The sequence below is a fragment of the Malania oleifera genome, chromosome 7, assembly GCF_029873635.1.
Source record: "Malania oleifera isolate guangnan ecotype guangnan chromosome 7, ASM2987363v1, whole genome shotgun sequence".
In the NCBI taxonomy this organism is placed as follows: Eukaryota; Viridiplantae; Streptophyta; class Magnoliopsida; order Santalales; family Ximeniaceae; genus Malania; species Malania oleifera.
In genome coordinates, this window is record NC_080423.1 from 80826998 (window position 1) to 80854210 (window position 27213).

The 27213-nt window shown below is 37.6% G+C and overlaps 1 protein-coding gene across 2 annotated transcripts in view; it reads right to left on the minus strand.

The window, feature by feature from the left end:
* Nucleotides 1-27213, minus strand: part of LOC131160103 (E3 ubiquitin-protein ligase PRT6) — a 119649-nt gene that overhangs the window by 43835 nt on the left and 48601 nt on the right. For both annotated transcript variants that reach the window (XR_009137931.1, XM_058115443.1), the window contains exons 5-14: nucleotides 26196-27171; nucleotides 25690-25890; nucleotides 24871-25544; nucleotides 23441-23492; nucleotides 22717-23359; nucleotides 7270-7478; nucleotides 6602-7140; nucleotides 6407-6496; nucleotides 6207-6273; nucleotides 5997-6074 (exon numbers count right to left, since the gene is read on the minus strand). Coding sequence is in view for 1 of the 2 variants with exons in the window: in XM_058115443.1 (XP_057971426.1) it covers nucleotides 5997-6074; nucleotides 6207-6273; nucleotides 6407-6496; nucleotides 6602-7140; nucleotides 7270-7478; nucleotides 22717-23359; nucleotides 23441-23492; nucleotides 24871-25544; nucleotides 25690-25890; nucleotides 26196-27171 (3529 nt within the window). In the remaining variant the exon portion in view is untranslated. The remainder of the gene's footprint in view (nucleotides 1-5996; nucleotides 6075-6206; nucleotides 6274-6406; nucleotides 6497-6601; nucleotides 7141-7269; nucleotides 7479-22716; nucleotides 23360-23440; nucleotides 23493-24870; nucleotides 25545-25689; nucleotides 25891-26195; nucleotides 27172-27213) is intronic.

The window sequence follows — 27213 nt, forward strand, 5'->3', positions numbered from 1 at the left end:
GTTGTGACTGTGCATTCGTGGTAATTCGTTAGCTGTTGATTGGTGTTAGTAACAGTCATTGGTGACTTTCTTGAAGCAGTGGCAGAGCTCATAAACTGTTTTTTGTGAGGCTGTGACACTGTTATATAAGTTTGTTGGTGATTTATCCATGGTAGTTTCGGTGGTTCACCTCTCCAATTGTTCCAGTGCTGCGTGTTGCTTTCTTGGGGCTGCATCTGAGTTTCTTGGTGCTGTGGCAGCCTTGTATTGATTTATTTGTGACTTGTTCATGGTGGGTCACCTTGTTCATGCTTGTTTCGATTGATGTAGCAATTAATCTTGTGATCATTGGTCTGAATTTGTGAATGTTGGGATGCAGTTTGCAAATCCCAAAAGTATGGTTCCCTCATTAGTCACTTGTTTGAGTGAACGGCATACTATGACTATATCAGAGGAGTATTCAAGGTTTCTACATTATCAATCGTCTCAACAAGCATCTTATCACATTGCGTCCTAAGCTCAGAAAGGTAATCCTACAATCTATATGTCCTCTGGTGTCCTTCCAACTAGTCCTTGGGTTATCCATTATGCTGCCATTGACCATATAACAAGTGCAACCAACTTTTTTTTCTTTTTTTCCCTAATCTCCAGTATCCTAAACATCTACCTCAAGTTACCCTTGCTGATGGGTCCACTATTGCTATTAAGGGGATAGGAATAGTAAACCCTACTCTTTCTATCTCTCTTTCTTCTGCTTTTTGGATTACTAAATCTCATTTCAATGTCATGTCATTTAGTAAGCTTACAAAGTCACTAAATTGTTCTATCACATTCTTTCCTAATTCTGTGGTTATTCAGGATCTGAAGATAAGAAAGACAATTGGCACTTGACATGAGGCTCACGGACTTTACTACGTTGGGTCCCCTTCTCCACCCATTACCTGCACAAACACAGCTAGACCACTTCAAATCCACCGTCGCCTTGGTCATCCGCCCTTGGAAAAGTTGAAACAACTAGTTCCTACATTGAGTTCTATGTCTAATCTTGAGTGTGAGTCATGTCAATTGGGTTGCTTCCTGAGTCGAAAAATGGTTGGTTTGTCCTTTCATGCCAGTCCAATCCAATATTTGGGGACCTAGTCGTGGCACATCAAGGTTGGGGTTTTATTGATGACTACTCTAGGATGACTTGCTTACATTTAACAAAAGATCATTTCGAGTTGTTTGATATCTTTTGCGCCTTATGTTCCCAAATAAAGACTCAAGATATGCCATTTAGGATACTTTGTAGTGATAATGCTCAGGAGTACTTCAATACCCAATTCAGTACTTATAAGACTAACTTTGGTATGATCCATCAATCCTCTTTGTGCCCACTCCACAAAAAAATGGAGTTGCAAAGCAGAAAAACAAGCATATTCTTGAAGTCACTCGTACCCAATTGTAATGAATGTCCCCAAAGTTTTTTGAAGAGATGGTGTGCTCACAACTTGCTCCCTTATCAAGAAAATGACATCCCCTATCCTTGGTGGTAAAATCCCACATTCAGTTATCTTCCCTAAGACTCCTTTGTTCTCCCTTCATCCTTGTATATTCGGTTGTGTCCTTTGTCCATCAGTTAACTCCAAGATTGGATAAGTTGGATCCTCGTGTTATCAAATGTGTTTTTTTGGGCTATTCCTATACTCAAAATGGATATCGATGTTATTGTCCTACTTTAATTGATTCTTTGTCTCTATTGATGTCACCTTTTTTGAGTCTATGCCATACTACTCTGATTCCTTGAGTTCTGCTGACCTCGATGAGTCCTTCCTTTGTCTTGCCTTCCAAATCCAAACCTTGCCCCTTCCTTCTACATCTTCATCTAACTTAAGTCCTCCTCATTGCTTGGATCACCCCAATTTGCAAGTATACGCATGGCAACTCAAGGGAGAAGTGCCTCCTCCAGCTTCTACTATTGTGCCTTTAGTTCCCTCGTCAAATGATCTTACTTCCCATGATTTTGATCCTCCTATAGCTTTTTGAAAAGGTAAACACACCTATACCCAACATTCGATCTCAAATTTTGTGGTTATGATTTCTTGTCACCACTTATTACTATTTTGTTAGTACTCTGTCTTTTGTTGCTCTTCCAAAATCTATTTCTGAAGCCCTATCGCATTGTGGGTGGAGGACAGAAATGGTTGAAGAAATGCATGTACTATATGATAGTGATACTTAGGATTCGGTACCTCTTCCTCCTAATAACTCTATGGTTGGTTGTCCCTGGGTGTACAATGTGAACGTCAATCCTAATGGTTCTATGGTTCATTTGAAGGCCCGCCTTGTTGCTAAGGGGTATACTCAGGTGTATAGCTTGGATTATTCAAACACATTCCTTTAACTGCTAAACTTGCCTCAATACGTATGTTTATTTCTTTAGTCACCACTTGTCGTTGGCCTCTAGATCAGTTAGATGTGAAGAATGCTTTCCTACATGGTGATCTTCATGAGGAGGTATATATAGAGCAACCATCTAGGTTCCTTAGCGGGAGTTGGACTTCGCATGTCAACTTAAAAAATCATTGTGTGGATTAAAACAATCTCCAAGAGCATGATTTGGCCGTTCAAGTGTTGTAGTACTTGAGTTTGGCCTCCATTGGTGTGCAGTAGAACTTTGTATCTTGTCGTCACACTCCATCTAGAAGGATTTTTCTTATTATGTATGCGGATGACATTGTGGTCATTGGCAATAATGAATGAGACATCTAAGACCTAAAGCTTTTCCTGTAGAGTAAGTTTTAGACCAAGATCTTGGGACCATTAAAGTACTTTTTGGGTTTAGAAGTATCGAAATCCAAAAAGGGAATGGTCTTGTCACAAAGGAAGTATGTTCTTGATCTTTTAGATGAGATGGGGCTATTGGGATCCAAGCCTATTGATACACCTATGGATATCAATAGCAAGTTAATGCCAAATATGGTTGATTTGTTGCCTAACCTAGGTCAGCACTAGAGACTTGTTGGAAAGTTGAATTATCTCATAGTCACTCAACCAAATATATCCTTTGCAACAAGTGTTATGAGTCAGTTTCTCGATTCCCTGAGAACAAGTCACTGAGATGCAGTAATTCACATTTTGAGATATCTCAAAGGTGCACCAGGGAGTGGTCACACTCATATTCAAGGATACACCGATGCAGATTTGGCCAGATTACCTTCCGACTGAAGATCCACAACTGGGCATTGTATCTTTATCGGTGGTAATTTGGTGTCTTGGAAAGAAATGAACAAATTGTGGTGGCCAGGTCAAGTGATGAGTCAGAGTAGAGGGCTATAGCGCACACTACATGTGAACTTGTTTGGTTGAAGAATATATTGAAAGAACTAGGTTTTCCACATTCTCAACCTATGGAGTTAACGTGTGATAATCGAGCTGCTATTCATATTGCTTCCAACTCAGTCTTCCATGAGCGAACAAAGCACATTGCCGTTGATTGCCACTTTATTCGAGAGAAACTTGTACAGAAGCTCTTTACAACCACTCATGTGAAGTTTGAGTTTCAGCTTGCTGATTTGTTCATTAAAGCCTTCGGAGGTGCTTGTGTGAAATTCATTTGTAACAAGCTAGAGCCTAACCAACTTCAGGGGAATGGTTATTTAGTCATTTAGCATTATTATTATGTGTTAAGAGTTTTGTTAGTAACAAGTGTGAGTTAGTAAGGATATTATGGTCATTCCAATTGTACTTGACATCTATTATAAATAGAGGGAGAGACCTATCATTGAACTGAGGTCTTCCATTTTACCCAATTATTCAACAGTATCATTTGAAGCTCTCTCTATAGAGGCCATCAAAACCACCCCCAATACACTATAATAAGTGCGCATGAGTATTGGGAATGAACAACACAAACAACAATGGGAAATTAGGCAGCACACACAAGCACAAAGTAGAACTTTAGAACTTCAAAGAGGGCTACTTTGACCATGGAACGTAAGTTACAATATCCTACATCGAATTACTTGACCAAGCAGAAGTGGGCATACCACAAGAAAGCACCAAAATGCACCTGAATACATGATAAACAACCTGGCAGCACAGCAGCTAGGTATATTGGCTGGAAGTAGCTAGAAGTGAGTGCTTTCAAGAACAGGAAATAGTCATTGAATACCAATCAAAACCACCAGAAACTGATACAAAATTATAAACGATCAATCACAAACACACAGCATCATCATGCCACAACCAACCAGTGAAGCAGTACATCAGAAATTCCATAAGCAAATCACCATGAACACACACAGCATCCTATGGAGGATGCCGCACCTTGAAATTGAGATGAAAACTGTCTGTAAACAACTCCCAAACCAACCAAAAGAATCATACCTGAGGGCTGATTAGGGGAAGATAAAAAGGAAAACTGTTGAAGTATTTGGTTAATTGAAAGACCTAACCTCAACGATAGGTCTCTCCCTCTATTTATAATACATACCAAGCACATAACAATGACCATAAAGAGTCCATATTCCTGCTTTGCATAAATAAATTTTCTTTTCATCTTGCAAGCTTGCATTCAAATCCATCCATTAGCAGATACCACGCAATCTTATCCTTGGCTCCTGAGCAAGTATAATAAAAGAAGAGCACCAATCTACAACGTACGAGCCTTTAGGCAGGCTAGTTTAGATGCTACTTTAAAGAATTCACAGCTATCTTGGGTCCTTCAAATATGGGAATTGGATTTAGCACCCTCAATGTATCAATTTTCTAAAATAAGTCTACATGAAGGTTCAAATTAGGGTTGTACTAAAGCATGGAGAATATAACAAACAAAAGATATGTTGAAAAAGAACTTTGTTCTCAATTCCCTCTTTTGACTTCTCCTTGCTCTCCCTTTCCATGACTTTTTCCCTCCTCTTGATCTAACCAACAAAAAGCCCTAATTGGTAACAAGCACGCCTCTTGTTCTTCTTCCTCCTCCTCCTTTTTATATGTATCTAAATATTCTCTTAAAAGAAATATGCTTTTTTATCATTCTAAAGAAAACTACCAAAAGCCTTGCCCACGATAGGTTTACATCATAAAGAAAAACAACTTTGCTCATATGCTTGTGTCTATTTGTGAAAATGATGAGTACAAAAAACAAAAAGACAGATGTCATGGACGTGGAGATCTCTAAGGCCAAAAGAAATCACCCTTACCAAGATTTTCCTATAGTGTCAAGACACCAAGTCAGCCCAACTGTACTCATCCTCATCCAAGGAAACACTGCAATGTCTAACTTAATGGTCAAGCCTCTTGGCTCGAAAGCCCTTGATCCAACTAAGGTTGTTATTGAGGAGGCCCGACTTGAATGGTATGGGAGTTGAACTCAGATTCCACCAACACTGAGGGTAACACTTATCCCTATAGTTTGACTGGGGTCTAGGATGACACCACCCAACTAAATAGCCAATGACCAAGTGGGGTGAACGCTGTAACCTCTAAGGCGATTGTATTGCACAACCTTGTTCTCTAATGGATTGTCTATGGGATTCCCAATCCACACAGAAGCCCAAGACACACACCTTGAGGATGTCAAGAGCCCGCCTTTGAGTGCTCCTTAGGGTGCTCACTTAGTACCCAATAAGTTACCAAGGAAGGTAGGCCGCCATCTGGTGTTTCCCCAAAAGTCATGTCTCTGAAGAATTCTCTTTAACAAATGGGTAACCACTCTAGTTCAAATGATCATACATCTTAGTTTGAGAACAGCACCATAAATACTGTCCAGATCCACCACAATGTCACAAAGACATACCGAAACAATCCCCATGGCATCTCCATAGTCGAATCCACATTAACCAAATTCCCTCCAAGTCAGAATCATATACCAAAACCATGTGTCACAGTCGCAAGACTCTTAAGGCCATGACAATGGGCATAATGATTAGACAAACAGAAGAATGAAGAAAATTAGCACTTGCTAGTGTATCTTTGATAATGACAAGAAGAAAATATATCCATGGCCTACTACTATAACAAATTAACCGGTTTACCTCTTCGCCAAATGCATCCAAGTAGGGAGAAGGCCAAGGGGCCCGACGTCCAGATCTTTGAAGAAGAACTGTTGTTTTCTATCATAACAAAGACAAATAAAAAAAGGAAAAATAAATATCAAGAGGTAAAAGAAATGAAGGAGACTGCAAATTAAAGATGATTTCTCAAAACAGGGCTAGACAGCAATCAGTAATGTGACACAAACATACTCTAATCAAGAGGAATACTCCTGTACCGGAGCCACAGGCCATTGCATGAGTTTGGCACCCACTTTCCCTGAAGAATCAATAAAGACAATGTGTTACCAAGATGTTAAAAGATGATGTCATCCAATATAATATCTAAAGCAGCATCAAAAGTGGTCTATGTAAAGCACAATTGCAAAAAAAAAAAAAAGTGGGGGTAATACCTGCAGCATGGCTTCAAGCTTGCTGAGCATAATCTCCCACACAACAGGCATAATGCAGGCTCACAGTCAGGGCATCTCTGTTTTATATACCTAAAATAAAATTTGTTTTATTGACCCAAGTACCATCTTCAAAAAATAAAAAACAAAAAAGCAACCTTCTGAACTTGAAAGCATTTTCTGAAATTTCAAACCCACCTCTCCAAGATATCCTGGTAGACATGAGGCAGCTGCATCAACTTAAATGGAACTGCAGGAGTGGAATATAGGACACACTCAGGACCATGAACTTCAAATTCCTTGCGGAAATGACGGAACCATTGCATGACTGAGGAACGTAGTACTTCATCCTTCAAAACAACATCAAGTGCAGGAATCTTAAACATGCTCTCCAACTTTTCAACTTCAGTTAACTCCACCATGATCCCATTTGCATTATCCATCATGGCATCTATGGCACTAGAAAAGCCTTCTGACACAGTAGCAGCATCACAGAAAGGTGCTGAAGTGGATAAGCTTACTAGTTTGCACAGCAATGCACACCTTCGCAGATATGGGAAACTCAAGCTGCGAATTATATCCTTAATATTATCAGAAGGGCTGATGTAACTTGAAACAAAATATTGCTGAGCAATTCCACCCTCTCCCAAAACTTTGCAAATGTCAGTAATCAAGCAATCTTGAAAACCTAATTCACTTATCTTGGATGGATATTTACAGCAATATGTGATTATGGCCTGCAATGCAAAAATAATACGATTAGGATACTTGGTCTATGTTGCAAGAATAGAATAACAACCTTGGAAGAGAGAGAGAGAGAGAGAGAGAGAGAGAGAGAGAGAGAGAGAATGGAATTTTCAACACACCTGGGCTACAGAGACAGCATAGAATAAATGGACAAGACATGAGACTGACTCCTCGCATGAAAGAAATGGATATGGTAAACAGAATAGGACCCACATCAGTGATGAAAATGGGTCGTGAGAAAGGACAGGATCAGAAGCTCGCTTCCAAAATTGAATGTCAGGGTATGGTATTTCCATTTCATCATAATTCAGGATACGTAGCATATTATCTGTGAAGCATAGAATTGGTTAACAAATAAAAAGAAAAATAAATTTTTTTAAAAAAATATAGCATAATTTCTCTTTAAAAATATATTCAAGGAAAAACAGTGCCTCAAGGTCACTGTCTGGGCGCCCCTATTGAGAAAAAAGTAAATGACTACGAGGTATTTTTTGACATTTAAGTATTTAACTAACAGAATGACAGACAGCAACTTTGTATGTGGCCAATCCACATGCATTTACACTTACCCTAGGGAGCAACTCTTCTTCCCAGCAAAAGTTCCAAACTACTATTCTTTATAATCAAGAACCCACCCACTTTTAGTTCATTAATTAAGCTCCTGTCTGAAATCATGTACCTTCTATGTTGTGTGTCGTAAGTTGCACCTGATTTGATATCCCATTAAACAAAAACTATATCACTGAGCAGCAGTCTCTCTTGTCCAACCCAGTGTCTTTTAAAAGCTACATTTGAGGAGGATAACTGTGTACTGTGTAGGTTGCAGAGGTGAAAAGCTTCACCATCCCGAGAGAGCACTGGTACATCTACTCATCTAGAGGCATGCTGCATAAATTTTTGATTTTTGAACTGCTATCCAACTACGGTCTTTAATTTCCACAAACTTTATCAACATTTTCATAAAAATTACCAATTCCCACTATCCTTAAAATAAAAGGAGCATTCAATTTCCAGCTCAAAATTTTCCATTGAAATTTCCACACATCTCAAGCTAGTCAAAATCTCAAATTCCAATAGAAGTCGTAGAAAGTAAATTACAAAGAAAAATTTCCTTGAAAATTGAAATTTGAGATCCAAAACCCACAAATACCAAAACTCAGAATAGTACAATTTTCTTTTCTTCCTTTTTTTTTTTTTTTGCAAAATTCTGATTGAAATTTTCATGGTTTGATAATCATACAAAATTTTGAAAATTTGAAAGAACTGTATTAAAAAAATATCTTGATTTAGACATGATTTTAAGGATTTAAAGTTTAAAAACAGATTTAGTAATTTTGAAAAGATCTTCAAATGAGCAATATCATATACAAAAAGGACCTTCTTTTAAGTAATGGCTATTTGAAACTGTTTTGCTTTTTTGTTTATTTAACACCATAAGCATATTGAGTTATATTACTAGCGTTCATTAAATTGGAAAACTCAATCACATTGATATGTCTCCCTCTCCATTTATAATTTATGTCAAACACATTACAATGAACATAATACCCTTATTAACTTATGCTTACAAACATAAGTAATATTACTCGTTAGAGTATCACTATCTAAAGCTTAAGGCTTTAGATTGTGGATCTATATCAAGCCTTAACACTCCCCAGCATGTGCAGCCCGATAGCACATGCAGAGATAAACGAACAATGAATAACACCCATCTTGGAAAAATGATAATTTTTTTAAAAGACTTATTAGAACTTAGGGACCTCTTGCCAAGCATGGCTCTGGTACCATGTTATATTACCACTTTATCTAAAAGCTTGAGCGGCTAGGTTGTGTGGGCCAACAATGTTTTGTATATCAAGCCTTAGCACTACTATATAAGCAATACACTCTTCCAAGCTGGAGCATAGATATCATATGCTCCTAGCTTTTTACAAATCGATTTAACCCACGCACCCTAAAGCTATAGCTAAAAAATCAGTAAGCTGGTATTCAAACTTTACATGAGTGGTTGCAATGAGCTGCTGCACAAATTTAATTGACTAGTATATTTTGTTCTCTCATGAAAGAAGATGGGAGGCCATCGGAATGACAAGATTGTCACACATGAACTTCATAGACTCAAATTGTGGAAAACCAACTTCTTCCAACATGTTCTATTGCCAAACCAGTTCACATGCAGTGTGAGCTACGGTCATATACTCTGAATCAGCACTCCATTGGGTCATGTTGGGGATCTTTTGTTGGAGGGTGACCTGACCTAATCCACATCATATATCCTTAAACACATCAAGATACCTCTCCTGACTACACCTTTTCGGTACCACATGTATGGATGATGGTATCCAAATGATGGTGAGGGTTCTTATGTAAATTTGTGCTAGTACTGGTGGATATGAGTGCTGGACATGTAATTTATGGTATCCAAATGATGGTGAGGGTTCTTGTAAATATGTGTTAGTACAATTAATCATTTTGAAATCAGATTGCTGTAGTTTCCTTCTCTTTTTCTCTCTCTATCTTGTACAATTAATCCCTCTCTTCGTCTCTCTCTCTCTTGTAAAATTAATCAGATTGCTGCAGTCCTCCTCCTCCTTTATGGTATCCAAATGATGGTCATGGTTCTTATGTATGTGTTAGTACAACTAAACATTTTGAAATCAGATTGCTGTAGTTACCCTCTCTCTATCTCTCTCTCTTGTACAAGTAATCCCTTTTGAAATCAGATTGCCGTAGTTTCCCTCTCTCCTCCTCCTCCTCCTCCTCCCCTCCTCTCAATTTCTCTCAATTCTCTCTCTACTTGTGCCACTAGTTCGAAACCCTAACCTCCAGCAATCATCTTGCAACACTACCCACACCATCAAAGACAGGATCCCTTGAAACACCCTCATCTGAAGTTTCATCACTATCCGACCACCGCCCCCACACGCCAGCTGAAGCTTTTCTGGACTACTGCCCTTCAAATTCTCACACTTCTTGCATCTGGAGCACCATTGCACATGTGCTGGCAACCTGCAAATGAGAAATTGTGAGAGCGAAAAATCTGGTTTTGCTTGAGATTTTGAAGCAGGATTTAGGAGAAATTCAAGTGTTAGCCTGTGATACACACTTGGAGGATAATTCCAGCATCAACACTGGATTCCAACTTCATTTGCTGCATTTTGTCAGCTTTTATTTTGTGGAAACTTGAGAAATTGGGAATGTAGCTGGAGATATTGGACTGCCAGCACAAACTTTTCATTTGAATGCTTGCTGGCATTTGGACTGAGGCCCAAGCCGCCCAACCACTGTGTTTTGAGATTTATTGTGACAAATTGAATGTCTTTCGTGAGATTTTGATTTTGGTCTGAGAAAAAGCATCTTCTTTAATACATATTAATCCAAGCTTACGAGTGAAGTTTCTTAGAGCAATTGCAAGAAATTGAAGAAGAAGAATATTTAAGACTTAGCCTTGCCTCTTAAGGGTTAAAACGCCTCGCCTTTTGCCTTCTTTAAAAACATTGTTTTGTAGTGATGGTGCTCAGGAGCATGGTCTTAAATTTCCACGAAATTGTCAAAATTTCTATCGAAATTTCCAATTTCCATCACCCTCGAAATCGAAATGGCAATCGATTTCCGTCTTGCATAATTTCCATCGAATTCTCAACGAATCATCCAAAATTTATCGAAACCTCGAAATTTTAGCGAAATTTGTCAAAATTTTAACTATGCAATGAAATTTTGTCAAACTTCAAACAAGAGATTCAAAAGTGAAGTGAAATTTCTCTTTTAATTTATTTTATTTGTTTTATTGAAACAAAAGGTTATCACAAGTGCTTTTGAAATTATATGAAAAAATAAACTTATAGTAATATTTTATTTAACCATTCATGTCTAAATTATCAATATTTGTATAATAAATAATATTTAAAAATGATTTATGAATTTCATTTACATTAATTGAATATGTTTAATATACATTATCTTACAAACATGTTTGATACGCATACTATTTTACAACTTTTCCACCTCATACAAAACATAGATGTATTTAATTTGTAATATATTAGTCTTAAAACTTATATTATTATGTTTGTTAACCATTTCTAAATTTTCACAAAGAATTTCATGCCTTACTACTAGTTTCCATTATTTTTTCAAATCGAAATCGAAATTGACATCGAAATCGAAATTTCCGTCGAAATTTCCATACTTTTGGAGCTTCGAAATTTGAGTCAAAATCAAATTAAAGACCTTGCTAGGGAGTACTTCAATACTCAACTCACTATCTATATGAGTTACTACGATATGATTCCTTAATCAACTTGTATCCACACTCAACAACAAAATGCTATTGCAAAGAGGAAAAACAAACATATTCTCAAAGTCACTCATCCTTTTTGTATCAAATGAATGCCCCCAAAGTTTTTTGGAGTGATGTTGTGCTCATTGTTTGCTTTATCATCAATAAAAAGCCATCTATTATCCTTCATGGCAACATCCCATATTTAGTTATCTTCCCAAAGGTTCCTTTATTCTCGCTTCTTCCTCGTATATTTGGTTGTCATTTTTCCATTAGTTATGTCCAGGTCTGGATAAGTTCTATCCTCGTACTATCAAATCTATTTTTCTAGGTTACTCTTAGATTCAAAAGGGACATCAATGCTCTAACCCTACTATACACTAATTACTTGTCCCTATTGATGTCACCTTTTTTGAGTCTACACCATACTATATTCTATTTTCCTGGGTTCTCTAGACCTTAATGAGTCCCTTCCTTTACCTTGCCTTCTAGATCCTAATCTATTATTTTTATTTCTACAAAATCCTCTGACATCTTCATCTTGTTAGAGTTCTTCATTTTGCTTGGATCATCCCAATTTGCAATTGTACATACAACTACTCAAGGAAGAGAGCCTTCTCTAGCTTCTACTTCAATGCCTCTAGTTCTCTCGCCTAATGACCCTATTTCCCAAGATGCTGATCTTCCTATTGTTGTTCAAAAAGGTAAACGCACATGTACCCAGCATTCAATCTCTAATTTTGTTTGTTATCACTTCTTGTCATCCTTATATCACCGTTTTGTTAGTACTTCGTCATTAATTGCTCTTCTGAGATATATTTTTGAACCTCTATTCCATTCTGGATGGAGGATTGCAACTGTTGAAAAATGTGCGTTACAAGATAATGATACTTAGGAATAGGTAAATCTTCCTCCTAATAGATTTGTGGTTGGGTGTCAATAGGTTATATCCTAAAAGTCAATCCAAATGGTTCCATGGTTTGCTTGAAGGTCCGTTTTGTAGCCAAGCATATACTAAAATATATGGTTTGGATTCTCCTCAATTGCCAGACTTGTCTCTGTTCATTTGTTCATCTCCTTAGGCACTACATTTCCTCATTGGCCTCTGCATCAGTTTTGGATAGAAAAAGAAATTCATTAGATAAACGTAGAAAGTACAAATAGGATAAAAGACCTCTCCTTAACGAAATCTGAGAATCCCAAGAAAACGAAAAAGAAAAACAGCAAGTTCAAATCAGCATGCCGTTAGAGGTGCCTTCCAATCCCGTTGAACATCTGTCAAACACATCCCCTTAAAAGTTCCATTGCTCACAAACCACAAAGAAGCCATAAAAAGCACTTTCTCCCACACCAACCAATGAAGGATCTTCTTCCTTGAAAAAATACGTAAATTACATTCCTTCCACAAGACCCATGACACTGCAAATAAAGCACAATTCCATAACACAATACCTTCCTTCCTCCTACCAAACCCCACAAAAGATATTGCCAAGAACTCCTCCACCGTTCTCAGACAAACCCAACTTTCTCCAAAATTATTAAATAACTTATTCCAAACCATTCATACAAAATCACAATGCAATAAAAATGAGAAACAAACTTTGAACAATCCAAACAAAGCATACAAATATTAGGTGATAAAGCTTTTAAAGGTCTCTTCATCTGCAGCAAGTCATTAGTATTTATTCTATTAAGCACAACCAACCGAAGCAACACTTTGATTTTATGGGGGATTTTGACCTTCTAGATTACTTTGTAGAGTGGAAAGGAATGATTAGTACCAACCAAGAAATCAAAGAAAGATTTACATGAAAAAGCTCCCGATGAATCCAACAACCAAGAACGACTATCAATAACCAACAAAGATGATAATTCAATAGTTTCCCTATCATTCAAGGCTCTCCTAAAACAAAAATCTCAAGAAGGTAGAGGACCACCTGAATCTACAATAAAAGAATACATGGGATCATTTTGCCCAGAGCTTAAATGGAAAAAAAAAAAGAAAGGTGGCCAGAACAACATTCCCCAACCATGTATCTTTCCAAAATCGAATGTTACCACTGTTATCAATCACAAATTTGTTATGGGGAGTAAAGAGAGAATAAATATGGGAAATAGTATCAACTACAAACTAACAGTGAGAAACCATAATCTCCTCCCTACCCACTTTAAAACCTTTCACCAACCCTCTATCCACTACCTTGTCAATCAATCTACTTAAAACATTTGCCACTAACACAAACAAAAACATAGAAAGAGGATCCCCTTGTCTAATCCCCCTCGTGGCCCTAAACCAAGTTTTAGGCTTACCATTCACTATCACTGCGAAATTCACATTAGACATACAACCTTTCATCCATTTGCACCATCTTTATCCAAAACCCTTTCTCACTAAAATCTTATCCAAAAAATTCCAACTCACTCTATCATAAGCTTTTTCAAAATCCGCCTTAAAGACAAGCCACTTCTTCTTCCTTCTCTTAACATCCACAATGGCTTTGTTCACAATTAAAATTGCATCTACAATCTGTCCCCCCCCCCCCCCAACACACAAATGCGTTGAGGCCTTAGAAATAGTCCTATCAAGCATCACACACAACCTATTCGCTAGCACTTTAGTGATTATTTTATAAACACTAGAAACTAAGTTAATCGGCCTGTAATCAGAAATATTAATTGACCTATTTTTCTTAGACACCAAAGTCATAAAGAAGAATTAATATTCTTGCTAAGAATCTTGTTCCAACAAAATTCATTAAAAACTTTCATAAGGTCATTCTTCAGCACCATCCAACATTCTTAATAAAAACTTAAATTTAAATCATTAGGCCTAGGAGTTTTATCCCTCTCCATCCCAAAAATTGCGGCCCTAACTTCCTCTTCCTCAAAAGGTCTCTCTAACCAGCCTATTTTATCATCAGACAAAGGATCCCACTCTAATCCTTCCACCATCGGTCCACTCTCATCCTCCTCAGAAGACATATCGTAATAGAAATCTGTGATCCCCAAAGCAATTCTATTCGAGTTTGTGATAATAGGCCCCCTTTCTGCCTCTTAACTCCTTAATCAAATTCTTCCTCATTTTTACATTAGCCATCTAATGAAAAAATTTAGAATTACAATCTCCATTTCTAACCCACTTAAATTTTGTCTTTTGCCTCCAACTTCTCATTTCCTTAAAAAAGAGGTTTTCCAATTCATTATTCAAAGAAATCCTTTTAGCCTCTTCATCCCTTGAAAGAGTCACTCCTTCTTCCATTTTGTCTAACTCTTCCAAATCTCCTATAATAGTTGACTTTTTAACCCTAATATCTCCGAACACCTCCCTATTCCATACTTTTAGTTTGTCTTTCAACCTCTTCAACTTCTTCATAAATCTAAACCCCTCCCAACCACTTTCCACATCCTCACTACACGAATCCCTAACCAAGAATTGAAAAAGCCATGATCTAACCACATATTCTCGAACCTAAGCAGGGTGGGGCCCCAAAAACTTTTTAGGAAGACATTCTTCACATCTTAATAAAACCAAACCACTAGGATCTAAACATGTCGATACACCTATGGATCCTAACGAAAAGTTAGTGCTAGAAATGGGTGATTTGTTGGCTGACCTTGGAAGATATTAGAAACTTGTTGAAAAGTTGAATTATCTCATAGTTAATTGACGTGCTATATTTTTGCAAAAACTGTTGTGAGTCAGTTTCTTGATTCTCTAACAAGAAGTCACTGCGATGCAATCATTCGTATGTTAAGATACCTCAAATATTCACGTTGGGGAGGTCTCTTAGGTTGAACTTAAGTTTAGGGATATAAAGATACATATTGGGTTGGTTACCTTCTGACAGGAAATCAACAATCAGATATTATGCTTTTGTTGGTGGTAACTTTTAATTCTGAAAATGTAAGGCACAAACCATGTTAGTCTAGTTGAGTGTTAAATCAGAGTATTTGGGCCACGACTCACGCTTCATGTGAGCTTATTTGGCTAAAGAACAATATATATGAACTTGGATTTCCACGTTACACTACCCGCTACCACGATTTAAAACCATGCCACCAAGTGATGATGATGGTGTTCGTGGGGCTGGGGCTAGGGTTGGTGGTGATGGTAGTGGTGGTGGTGGCAATGTAGAACATGATTATGGGTATGACACAAGAACATCATTTGTAAGGGATACATATCCTCCTAGTTGTTATGATCTACATACCCGAAAATTATGATTTGGGTATTCTTCCAAAGTACCAATCTTCACAACCCAAAAGGAGGAGTGCTACTAGTGGTGGCCCTGGTGGGAGTCAAGGTGCACAAACTAAAAGAAGCCACTGACTCCGAGATCGTGATTCTACTATGATTCATAAGGTGCAGTTTGTAGTTTTGGAGAATTTGGTTTAGAGTATTCATCATCACAATCATGTGGATCTCATGATAGTAGTTATCATCCAAGATATCCAAAACCTCAACACTATGATCCATATCATGCATATCATCCTTATCCTACTGGGTCAGGGTCTAGTAAGTCTTCTTCTACACACTACCAAGTGCAAGCCCCAACACCAACTTATGGATATGATTCAGAATATGGTCAAGGAGGATATTATACACCTCTTATATCAATTGGATTTTCACCACCAGTAGATTTTCAGGAGCAACAACGAAATAACATAAACATGGGTATATTCAGTTATGTATTTCCACAGGGGTGGGGAGATAATTCCCAATCCCAATCTCAAAATAGAGATGCAGATTATGAAGACCCTCCACGTCATTCTTTTTTGTGGTGACATGTGTTATGTTGTAAATTTGTAATATTGTATTCATGTATTCAACTATCGATACCAATCATTTTTCAAATTCATATATGTTTATATTGAGTATTGACTCATTTCTAGCAATTTTATGTCTCTAATTAATTGATTCTTCATTTTAATAACATTCCTACATTTTTTTTACCCATTAAAGTAGCGCAAACTATATATATATATATATGACTTTTTTTGTAAACAACGCACTAAAATTAATATAAAAATCATAATGCCTATTAAAAGCATTTGTCGGTTGAATAAAAGCAGTCAAAATTCATTAAAAATCATGTATTAATTGATTTCATGCTTATTTTTCAATTTTGGCATGGTTGTGGGTGTGTGAAAAAAAATTCACGACCGTTACGCCTGCTTCTTGTTACATAACACAAACATCTCTCGCATACCACGACACCCTCGACCGCTACGCGACGTTACCTGCAGCTGCGATTTAAAACCATGAATGGTGTTATCAGCATAGGGGAAAGATCTACTTCTATCTGATCTTGTTGATTGATTTTTTCCAATGGTCTTCTACTAGTTGTGGTTCGGTATTTGACTGCTGTTCTTTTGTTGTTCAATTACTTGTAATCTGGTCATGTTCTATCATCTACTGTTTAAACAATTTCTTCCTGCTGTATATCCTACATGGTTATGGGGGATGGGACCAAGACAAGTGGATATTCTACTATGAAGATTGAGAGGAAAATTTGTAATGCTAATCACTTGGATAGTACAACATTCAGACTTCTGAATGTGCAGGGAGATTCTTCTCTTTTATCTACTAAAAAAGGAGGAGTTTTATGGATTTTGAGATCTTTGGGGATGATTTGTTCAAGTCCTCTAGGCAGGGATGTACAAAAATTACCTAAAAACCGAAAACCGGACTGAAACGAACCGAAGAAACCGAAAACCGGACCGAAACCAAACCGAAAAAACTGAAAACCGGACCAAAACCGAACCGAAAAAACCGAAAACTGAATTAATAAATTATAATTGTATAATTTTATATAATACTGATATTTATAGATGTTACCTATTGGATCGCCAATCGCCGGCGAGAAACCACCTCCGAATCCACCATTGCTACCAAAGTCGAAATAATTAAAGAGTGGTCTTCTCTTCCTCTTCATCTTCAAGTGCTTATGGTGGTTCTTCTGGGTTTAATCGTCAATCTCCATCTTCGATCTGCAATTGGAACGGACTCTAACCAATCCCGAAGCTGTTTGCATCCTCGGATCTGGGTAATCATCATTCAACACCAGATTTTTCTTTCCAAGCATGACGCAATTTGGGCCTTCTAATCTGCCGCCGACAACTCCAATTCCATGAACTCCGGCAAGAGAGCCTCGCCGAACAATGACTTCCACAACATCGCCCACTAACCGCCCATGTTCAAACCCAATAGCTTCAATTCGTGTGTCTATATACATATATAGTTCTAGGTAGATGATTTTTTTTTAAAAAAATTTGCTTTTGGGTGATGTCAAATTTACAGAGACAAGAAATCTGGAGAATCTGAGTGGAGATTAATATTATTCCACAATCTTCTATTCACAATGTCCCTCAGCCTCATGTATATATGTAAATCTGGAGAATTTGAGTGGAGATCATAATATTAATTTATACCACAATCTAGCCTGCAACCCTTCCCGGCGGCCTTCTTGTGCAGGAACTGCCTGACCAGAGAAAAGAATTTAAGATTGAGGAACCACTTGATGCTAGTCGTCCCACATTAGCTGGAAATGGGAAGAAAACAAGCATCCCCACCTTATATGTTCTAGTTTTGGACCCTCCTTTCAAAATGTCTCATGTGCTGAGCTTTGCATTTAGAGCCTTGGCCCTATTTGAGTTATAAAATGGGTTGTGGCCTTTTGATGCAGCCCAACTTGGGCTCAAGTAATGTTTTTGTTGCTTAATAGTTCAAAATTCAGTAAAACCGAAAAGAACCGAACCGAACCACAAAGTTGATGATTTGGTTTGTTCATAAACCGACGGTGTATGGTTCGGTTTCGGTTCAGTAGTTTCAAAAACTGATGAGTTCAGTTCGGTTGACGGTTTTGGAAAAAACCAAACCGAACCGAACCATGTACACCCCTACCTCTAGGGGTGGCGAAGGGGTATTGTAGGGATGCTCTTTTCAGAAGAGTAGGCAATATTCACGTAGAGCAAATTAATAAGAGAGGCAGGTTAATCTGTATTGAGAAGCAGTCTTTTGAAGGTCAAAGGCAAGCACTCTATGTCCCAAAAGGGAACAAGAATGAAGGATGGCATAAGTTTCTAGAACCCTTGATGAAGTTGTTTATCGACCTTGAAGGATACTGCAACATGAGTTGTGCAGATTGTGGCTCCATGGACATCATTCATCGTGAGCAGAAGTTGGAGAAGCCGAATGTTTTTAAGAGGCTCTAGGATAACTGCTCATTCTCAGAAGTGGTCAGAGGTTCCTAGGAAGGAAAGGAGAACTTCAAGAAATTTGAAAGAAACTCCTTTCCAAACATTGGTATTGGCAATCATAACCTTGGGCCTATAATGGGCCAAGAAAGGAAGGAAACTTAATGATTTGGGTCCCTTTTCTAGCAGCCAAATGGGTAAGCTTGGTGGTTTGGAGTTTGGGAGGGGTTCGGGGAGTTACGATATGGAGGTCAAGAAAAGCTCTCAAGATAAATTGAAGGCGGAGGTTTCATAGGCACAATCTTCGGGAGACTCGAAGGTGATGAAGGAGAATCTTAGGAATGCTTCATGTTACCAACTCACAACTATCTTTTCAGCACAACTAGTAGGGAATTAGGAAGGGACTTGGGGATTCCTAAGAGTAGAGGGGACGTAATTTTGACATCGTACTCAAGGGAATGGAAAGGTGAAACAATTGAACGAGATGATGAGTAGAGATCTGAAGATAATTTGGCTAGTGGTTGGGAAGAGGTCTCTAATATGGAAGATGACTTGAGTAGCTTTTGTGATTTTGAGAAGGAATTGTTGGTGGATCAATTAAGAGCTGATTTAGATTTGTATGAAGAGGATGCTTTGGCATAAATTACAGAGGAAAGTTCCAAAGGTGAGGGAGTTGAAGCCCTGGGGCATGATGACTACACACAAAGTATACAACTGCAAGGGGAAGAGTATGCTCAATTGTTCTCCGAAACCATGCAATGGGGTAGAAATGACATTAAACACAACTTAAACCAAATGAAAGAATTGATTGATGAGGGTCTTTGCCTATTGTCCATGAGCCTAACTTTGACATGGTGGACTTTCTTGATATTCCTTCAATAAGTGTTGTGGGCCGGGCCAGGTGATTGATGAAGAGGTAGCTATTCATATGGTCGGTCCAAATTCGTACAAATCTAGAAACAATATTCTTCTGTTTCCTGTTCAATCCGTTTTTTTCTTCTGACACTTTATGCCATAGAGGGGGTTCATCTAGGGGTAGTGCTTCTAGTATTGGCCTAGCAGGCTGTGAGAGAAATTCTAGATCCAAATAAACTCTTAAGGACCTTGATCACCAGTAGGGGCCGAGGAGAAATTGCTAGTGAGCCTTAGAATTTATAAGGAAAAAAAAAAGGTAAAGAAAGAACTTAAGAAATTGGTTTCTTCTACCAATTAGGGGGGAGTGAAGGGAGGGTAATGAGTGACATTATGAAAACTGTCAGATGGAATATTAGAGGTTTGGGAGACCTTAGAAAGAGGCGGCTAATTAAACAGGTCCTACTTAAAATATTATACTGACAGTATTTTGATTCAGGAGACTAAGCTTGAGAATGTTGATGGTGGGGTTTATCAAGGGGATTTGGTAAGGATGTAAAAAGGATTGTGCCTTTCTACCTTTACGGTGGTCCGCAGTTGGTATTTTGGCATTGTAGGGCACTCATTCTATTGTTAAAATGGATAGTCTAGTAGGACTTTTCTCTCTTCCCATCTTAATAGAAGTGGAAGGACAAGGCTGGTGAGTATCATTGGTGTCTGGTCCTTTTAGACTAACCCTTAGGAGTTTTTTTGGGATGAACTAAGTTATGTGTTTGGCTTTTGTGCTCCTAATTAGATAGTGGGAGGTGATTTTAATGCTATGAGGTTTCTTGATAGAAGAAAGGGGGTGATAGAGTTACTGCTACAGTGCTAAGTTTTGATTCCCTTAATAGCGATTGTGGTTTGAGTTGAGAGATCTCCCCTTTGATAATGCTAATTTTACATAGTCGGCGGGAGGTGCTACATTGGTGGCAAGTAGGCTCAATAGATTCCTTTTTTGTATGGAATGGGAGGATGAGTTCCCTAATCTCTAGCAGTCTGTTTTACTTAGGCCCACTTCTAACCACTTTCCAATCATGTTGGAATCGAGGAAGGTTGCTTGGGGTCCTACTCCTTTTAGATTAGAAAATATGTGGTTGGATCATGTTTCCTTTCATCCCTTAATCAGGAATTATTGGAATGAGGATGCAGAGAGGGGGTGAGAAGGTTCTAGATTCATGAGGAAACTGAAGAGGTTAGAAGAGAATTTGAAAGAATGGAATAGGAAGGTGTTCAGAGGTTTAAGGTTAAGAAAGGCCGGTATTTTAAGAGAGTTGGTTGAGTTAGATAAGAAGGAAGAAGATCCGAGGAGGAAGATATGAGAAGAGTTTCTTTGAATAATGAATTGGAGGAGGTGATTTTCAAGGAAATGAGAAGCTGGAGGCAAAAGAATACGTTTAAATGGATTAGAGATGGTGATTGTGATTCTAGATTTTTTTGTCACAGAATAGCTAATGGGAAAATGAGGAAGATTTGATTTGGGAGTTCAAAGAGGAAAGGGGAGAGGGGGTTCATTATCTCTTATTATCAAAGTCAAATTGTTTCTGAAATTACTGAGTTTTGTTCTAATTTATACTCTGGGGAGGATGATGGTAGACCAATGGTTGAAGGTTTAGACTGGGACCCTTTGTCTAGTAAGGAGGTGGTTTGGTTGGAGAGACCTTTAGAGGAAGAGGAAGTGAGGGCCATGATTTTTGGCATGGAGAGGAATAAAGCTCCAAGACTTGACAGTTTTAATATGACTTTCTTCCAAGATTGTTGGGAGGTGGTTAGGGCTGGCTTGCTTATAGTGCCAAAGAAGAATAAATCCATCAAGATGTCAAACTATATACCTATGAGCTTAGTTTCAATGTTTATAGAATCATTACTAAAGTTTTAGCTAATAGGTTGAGTGCAGTGCTAGATAGGAATATCCATAAGGCTCAGAGTGCATTTGTTTTTGGGGGTGCCCCGGGGGGGGAAGCAAATTGGGAATGCTATTTTGGTGGCCAATGAGGTTGTCAAGGATATTCAGGGAAGGAAGAAGAAGGGAATAATCTTTAGATTAGATTTTTAAAAAGCTTATGATAGAGTGAATTGGAATTTCCCCGATAAGATTTTTGTGAGGAAGAGTTTTGGTGAGAGATGGCGGCGTTGGATTAGAGGTTGTCTTTATAATGTGAGCTACTCAGTTTTAGTAAATGGCGAGTCACAAGCTTGGTTTGAGGCTACAAGAGGGATTAAGGAAGGTGACCCTCTTTCCCCAATTTTTCCTTTTTTAGTCGTTGACATTTTGAGTAGAATGGTGGTTAGTGAAAGGATTGGAGGTGGGCAAAGAGGGGGTCAAGGTGTCACACCTTCACTTTACCAATAGACACTCCTTATGAATATTTTGGGTCTCCTTCATGTTTTCGAGAAGGTCTTTAGGCTAAGATTGATATAGGGAATAGCGGTATCATCTATCAATATGTCAGTTAGGCATAGCTCCTATAGAATATAAGATAAGGGAGGGACGACTCAGATGGTTTAGGAACTTGCAACGTAGGTCACATGATGCGTCAATGAGGAAGATTTAGTTACTATAAGGGGCAGTAGAAGTGGTAGGGGTAATTTGAGCAAGTTGCAAGTATTAACAGCAACGTATGAACTTTTTCCCTTCATAAATCTATAACTATGGACTCTCAACTCTGACTAACTTAATGTCATACATGATCCTTTTCAGGAATATTTTTTGTCTTGAGAGTGTATGTAAGGTGTTGGTTAACATTTTCAAAATACTAATGAAAAGCTTTTTTATTTTTTCTCCAAATTTACTTGCCAGGGGGTAAAAATGATAAATTGAAAAATAATTTCCTAAAATTTTTAAATTTGGAAGGTGCCACATTTCTGTGTGTGTGTGTGTGTGTATTCTATAGGGTACTGTGTTCTTGTCAAATGTTGTATTCACATTTAACCATAACATAAATCATGAATGTGTGAAGGCCAGAAGAAATTTTTGTCCAAATATGACCAACAAAGTTTTCTCAAGCATCATTGAAGTGCACATTGAGATGTTAGATAAGTCACAACTGCTAAATTTGATTACACACATTGGTAGCACAGAGATTTCATGCCCCCAAAAAAGCAAATGGGTGGTACTAAAAACTCTTAAGATGAAACAATAAACAGAAGTGCAATGATAATGATGATAAAAGGATTAAAGAAGTAACAAGAATCATACCTCCATGTCTACAAACACCACTAGGAGGTTCATCCATATAAGTCACAGAGCAAATAGATTCCGCAAACATCTGAATACCTATAAATCTTTGAAGCACGTGGATAATGTTCTTACTACGCATACGCTGCACAGTTTTTAGCAACAATGATAGTATAAATCCATTTGAAGACTCAAGTCCTTTATACAAGGCATTAAGGTCATATGTAGGGGTCAATTGAATCTTCGAAGAACGAGCAGCAACTTCCATTGATATGAGGGAATATTTGAGTGTGTCCCACATAATCATTGTCTGGCTAACCCTTGCTGATTGTGACAATTTATCCTCTTTGCCGGTAAAATACATTCCACAGAGTACACGAAAGAAAGGCTCAAGGTTTGGATTTACCCTTCCACTTCTACGCATAGGAAAAGTTTTATATATCTCATCCTTCCCAATTACATTGGCCGCACTTTGCAAGAGAGACAATGCTTTCCGAAGCTTAAGTAAAACATTTCCCTGGCTAAATAAGTCCAAACCACCTGAAAATTGTTTTGAAGTGCTGCTCAAAATTTTAGGCTTCTTCCAAATCTTCTGAGAACCCCCAGGTAATCCAGGCAAGACTGAATTTGCAAAACGACGGCATACAGGACAAAGGAATTCACCCTGACAAAAGAGATAAAAAATTATGAATAACAAACAATTGCCTTTGACTACAGAAATTAAGAGACTGAAAAGAACAAGTACCTTATCTGGATCAACAATATGCCCTCCTTCAAACGAAATTCTTCTACTATATCTGTGTTACCAGTTAAAAACATGACTCAGTCAATTTTACTAGCCACTTCTACTATATCTGTGCATTTACAAATTTAGGCAATACATTTCTACCCAAAATCAAGACATTAATTTAAATTGAGGCCAATGAAAGAAAGACATAATAAACAATGACTGCATACATGTGAAGAAAATGATAGCACCAATCACAATAAAGATTCGAGGAAGTTGTCAAATATAGACTCATCATGTTTAAAGAAAAAACCAATTAGCATGTCCACCCAAAAAAACAGAACAACAACAATCAAACAAAACAAACGAATAATAAATAAATACAATTTAATTTTAAAGGCACTAAAAATGGATGGTTTAGTTAACGCAAGACAAAAATGCCACAGGGACAAGGCAAACCAGAAATCAAAATAGAAAATTCCATCAGCTTATGATGTAGCATTTTTGGAGAAACCAAATGCTAAAAACATCTCACACAGAGACACATTTTCTCATGTTTGCTCATAATGACTACCAAATGTCAGGTTTGAAAAGAGTGAAGGGATTGACTAGGGCTTTTCTGAGTTACATTGTGATTTATCAGTACAGGAGATAAAGGAATATGAGACAAAAACTTGCTCAACTGGATATGTTTTGAAAGGCCACCACGCATTTCCCTGCCTTAAAGAGTATAATGTGATATCGATTATTTGCAGAAAGGTAACAAAATAGATCATATATATATATATATATATATATATTTGTGATAATACAGAAAATCATCTCTTTGTGAGGAAGTTTTCCAAGTTAACTCATATTTAAACAGTTAACACCATTACCAAGTTTAGCGTCTTCCAGAATTATTGCTTGGGTTAACTTATGCCATAATTCATAACATTATAATGAAACAAAATGCATCATTAAAAATTCTAGAACCATTCAAGATTAAAGAATTTTAAAGGAAAAATAATGTCAAACCAAATCAAGATTAAATAATTTTTAGGGGCAAATAATTTGTCAATCTTTTGGAGACAAGAAATCCAGAAAAAAAATGCAACAAATAGACACCATAGGGTGATAAAAAATAAAGAAAAGTTCCAATAAAAAGGAAAACAACCAACCTCCAGCCTCCAGGCAGCATTGTTTCTAGCTCCAAATCAAAATTAAAGAATTTTAAAGGGAAAAAAATATTTATATATTTCAGAGATGAGAAATCCAGATCTGTAGCAGCAAAAGGGGCACAATTTGCTATAAAAATCAAGAGATGTTTTTATAAGAAAAATATATATAAAAGGAAAGAAACAACAACAACAACAACAACAAAAACAAAAAAAAAAAAACAAAAACAAAGAAAATTAAAAAGAAAGCCTAGACCATAAAAAAAAATTTAAAAAAAAACAAATACTTGCCTTTCCTTCAGGGAAGATAAATAACGATCAAGACATCCCTGATGCACAGCATGCCCACAGGAAGAAATAAAAACTCCATCAGAGGAACAGGGGCCAAAGCCATCATATGATGGAAATGGTGCAGAAATTTCTGATGGTGAACTATTATCTTTTTTATGGGAAGTCTGAGAACCCAAGCAATTTTCCATCATCTCTCTTGAAATAGCAGCCATATATTTTCCAAGCAAAATGGATTCAGTATTCCTGCTGTTTCTTGTACACAGTTCAGCAATTGAAAATTTTTTTTCATCTTCTGCAATATTTAAATTATCCTGCATTTCACTTTGAATAGAGAAGTACATATCTTCTTCTACTATCTCAAAGGAATATGCAATACCCTCCCTTTTTTTACTGGATCCGCAAGGCTTTTGAATATTTCTCAATGCAGGATAACGAGTCCGGATGAACTCTAGAAAGGCATTCACATCGCCTGGTTGTCCACCGGAGGCTAACTCATTCAGAGCTTTCTGAACCAACTCGGAAGATAAAATCATTCCTGAACTGCCAAAGAAAGTGCTACTTTCAGATTGATCAACTATCTTGTTTGTGGAACTTGTAGAACGCATCCTGTTTGGCTGGTGAACTTGCTCCCATGATGGGGGACCTCTGTCCACAAAACTCAATAGCTTCGATTTCTAGTTCCAAGAAAAAGGAAACAATGTCAGTCAGATGTCATTATGCAGTTTGCAAGCAGGATTAAACATTCAAAAAGACAAAAATAAACAGAAGCCTAAGCTATCCATAAATCTTAACGACATCGGGCACAATTTAGTTACTAACCTCAAGAAGAATCAGGTAAGATACAGAACTTCTAGAATTAGGATCACGGCAAAGAGAGCAAACATCCTGTACAGACTCTTCCGAATCATTTCCATCATCAGATTCACATACTTTTTGATCTGGTACAGGACAATTCAACCCATCATCAGAAGAGGACTTAATACTCTCCAAAAATTTGGATTGCTCAGCCTTCATTTTTTCCTGCACAGTAAACCAAATACACAAAGAAAAGTCCAGTCAAACATGGTGTGACCCAGTCCAGAGAACAGAATAATCCAACCCACCAGAAGACACTTCATTTCTACATTCTTGAGACAAGTTCAAGAAAATGAAAAGCAGCCTAGAATTGACATATTAGTGGATTAGAATTAAAAAAAAAAAAAATGCCAGAGAACCTATCCCTTAAATATCAGGGAGTTAAATAAGAGGAGGAGAACCTGCTAATTTATCCTAGAAAACATTTCTCTGGGGATTGCACATTAGAAAATCAAAGAATAACAGCTCACCAATATAGCAGCCTGTCTCTCTCGTGCTTTTGCCTTGCGCTTCTCACCATCAGAAGCAGACCCCAAAATATTTGTATCACTGTTTGGAAAGGATTGAACTAAATGATTGACCACTTCAGGTGCTAGTTTCTGCAGTTTTGTCATGCATCTGGAATCAACCTCAGCGAACTTCTTCAACAAACTTTCAATTAAAGAAGATATATTGCAACTTCCTGCTTCCATATGGTAACCTACATCTTCATCCTTACGCAACCTCATCAATGAAACAAGAAGGGACAACAAACATTGGTCACTAGATATATTATTTACTCCCTCACCAATCTCTTCAACAGCAAATGCTAGCATGGGAATTGCATCCTCAACGAAACATGAAGTGCCATTAACATTCTTCTGAAGAGCACAAATGTCTAGTGCTAGAGCAAGTAAGTGCAATGCTGTAAGAAGAACTGTATCAGGAGCCCGTGATATCGTAAATTTATCAGCAATCACAGAAATAACAGCATAATATATCACAGAACGGATAATTTGAAAGACAGTTCTACACGTAGCTACTCGAGCTACTCCTTTAAGAGGAGGATAAATTTTTGTCCATTTTGGAAGCTGAGTGGTTAATGGAGAAACACTACAGAAGCGCAAATATCTTTCCTCTGCAACTTGCAAGTCCCTTGAATTCCAACGGGGATGGTATAAATCCAGTTCTTTCCAAAAATTCCACTGCAGTGAATACATCCCCTGCTTCATGCCAGAGGGATTGGAATACAGTGCAACAGTACTCAAAATTTCAGTAAGTTGATCACTTTTGGATAGATCACGAGGGAGGAATTTCATCAACTGACTATGAGTTGCATCTCCAATCGATAGCCTATAAACCAACTCCCTCTTCAAACTTTCAGCTGTAGTTAATCCACAAAATCCCCTTTCTTTAACTATTTGGATGAGAAGAATAAGCATTTCCTGCACTAAAACTGGTTCATACCTGAAATCATACACAAAATAAATTGCTCGAGTTTCTAAGATT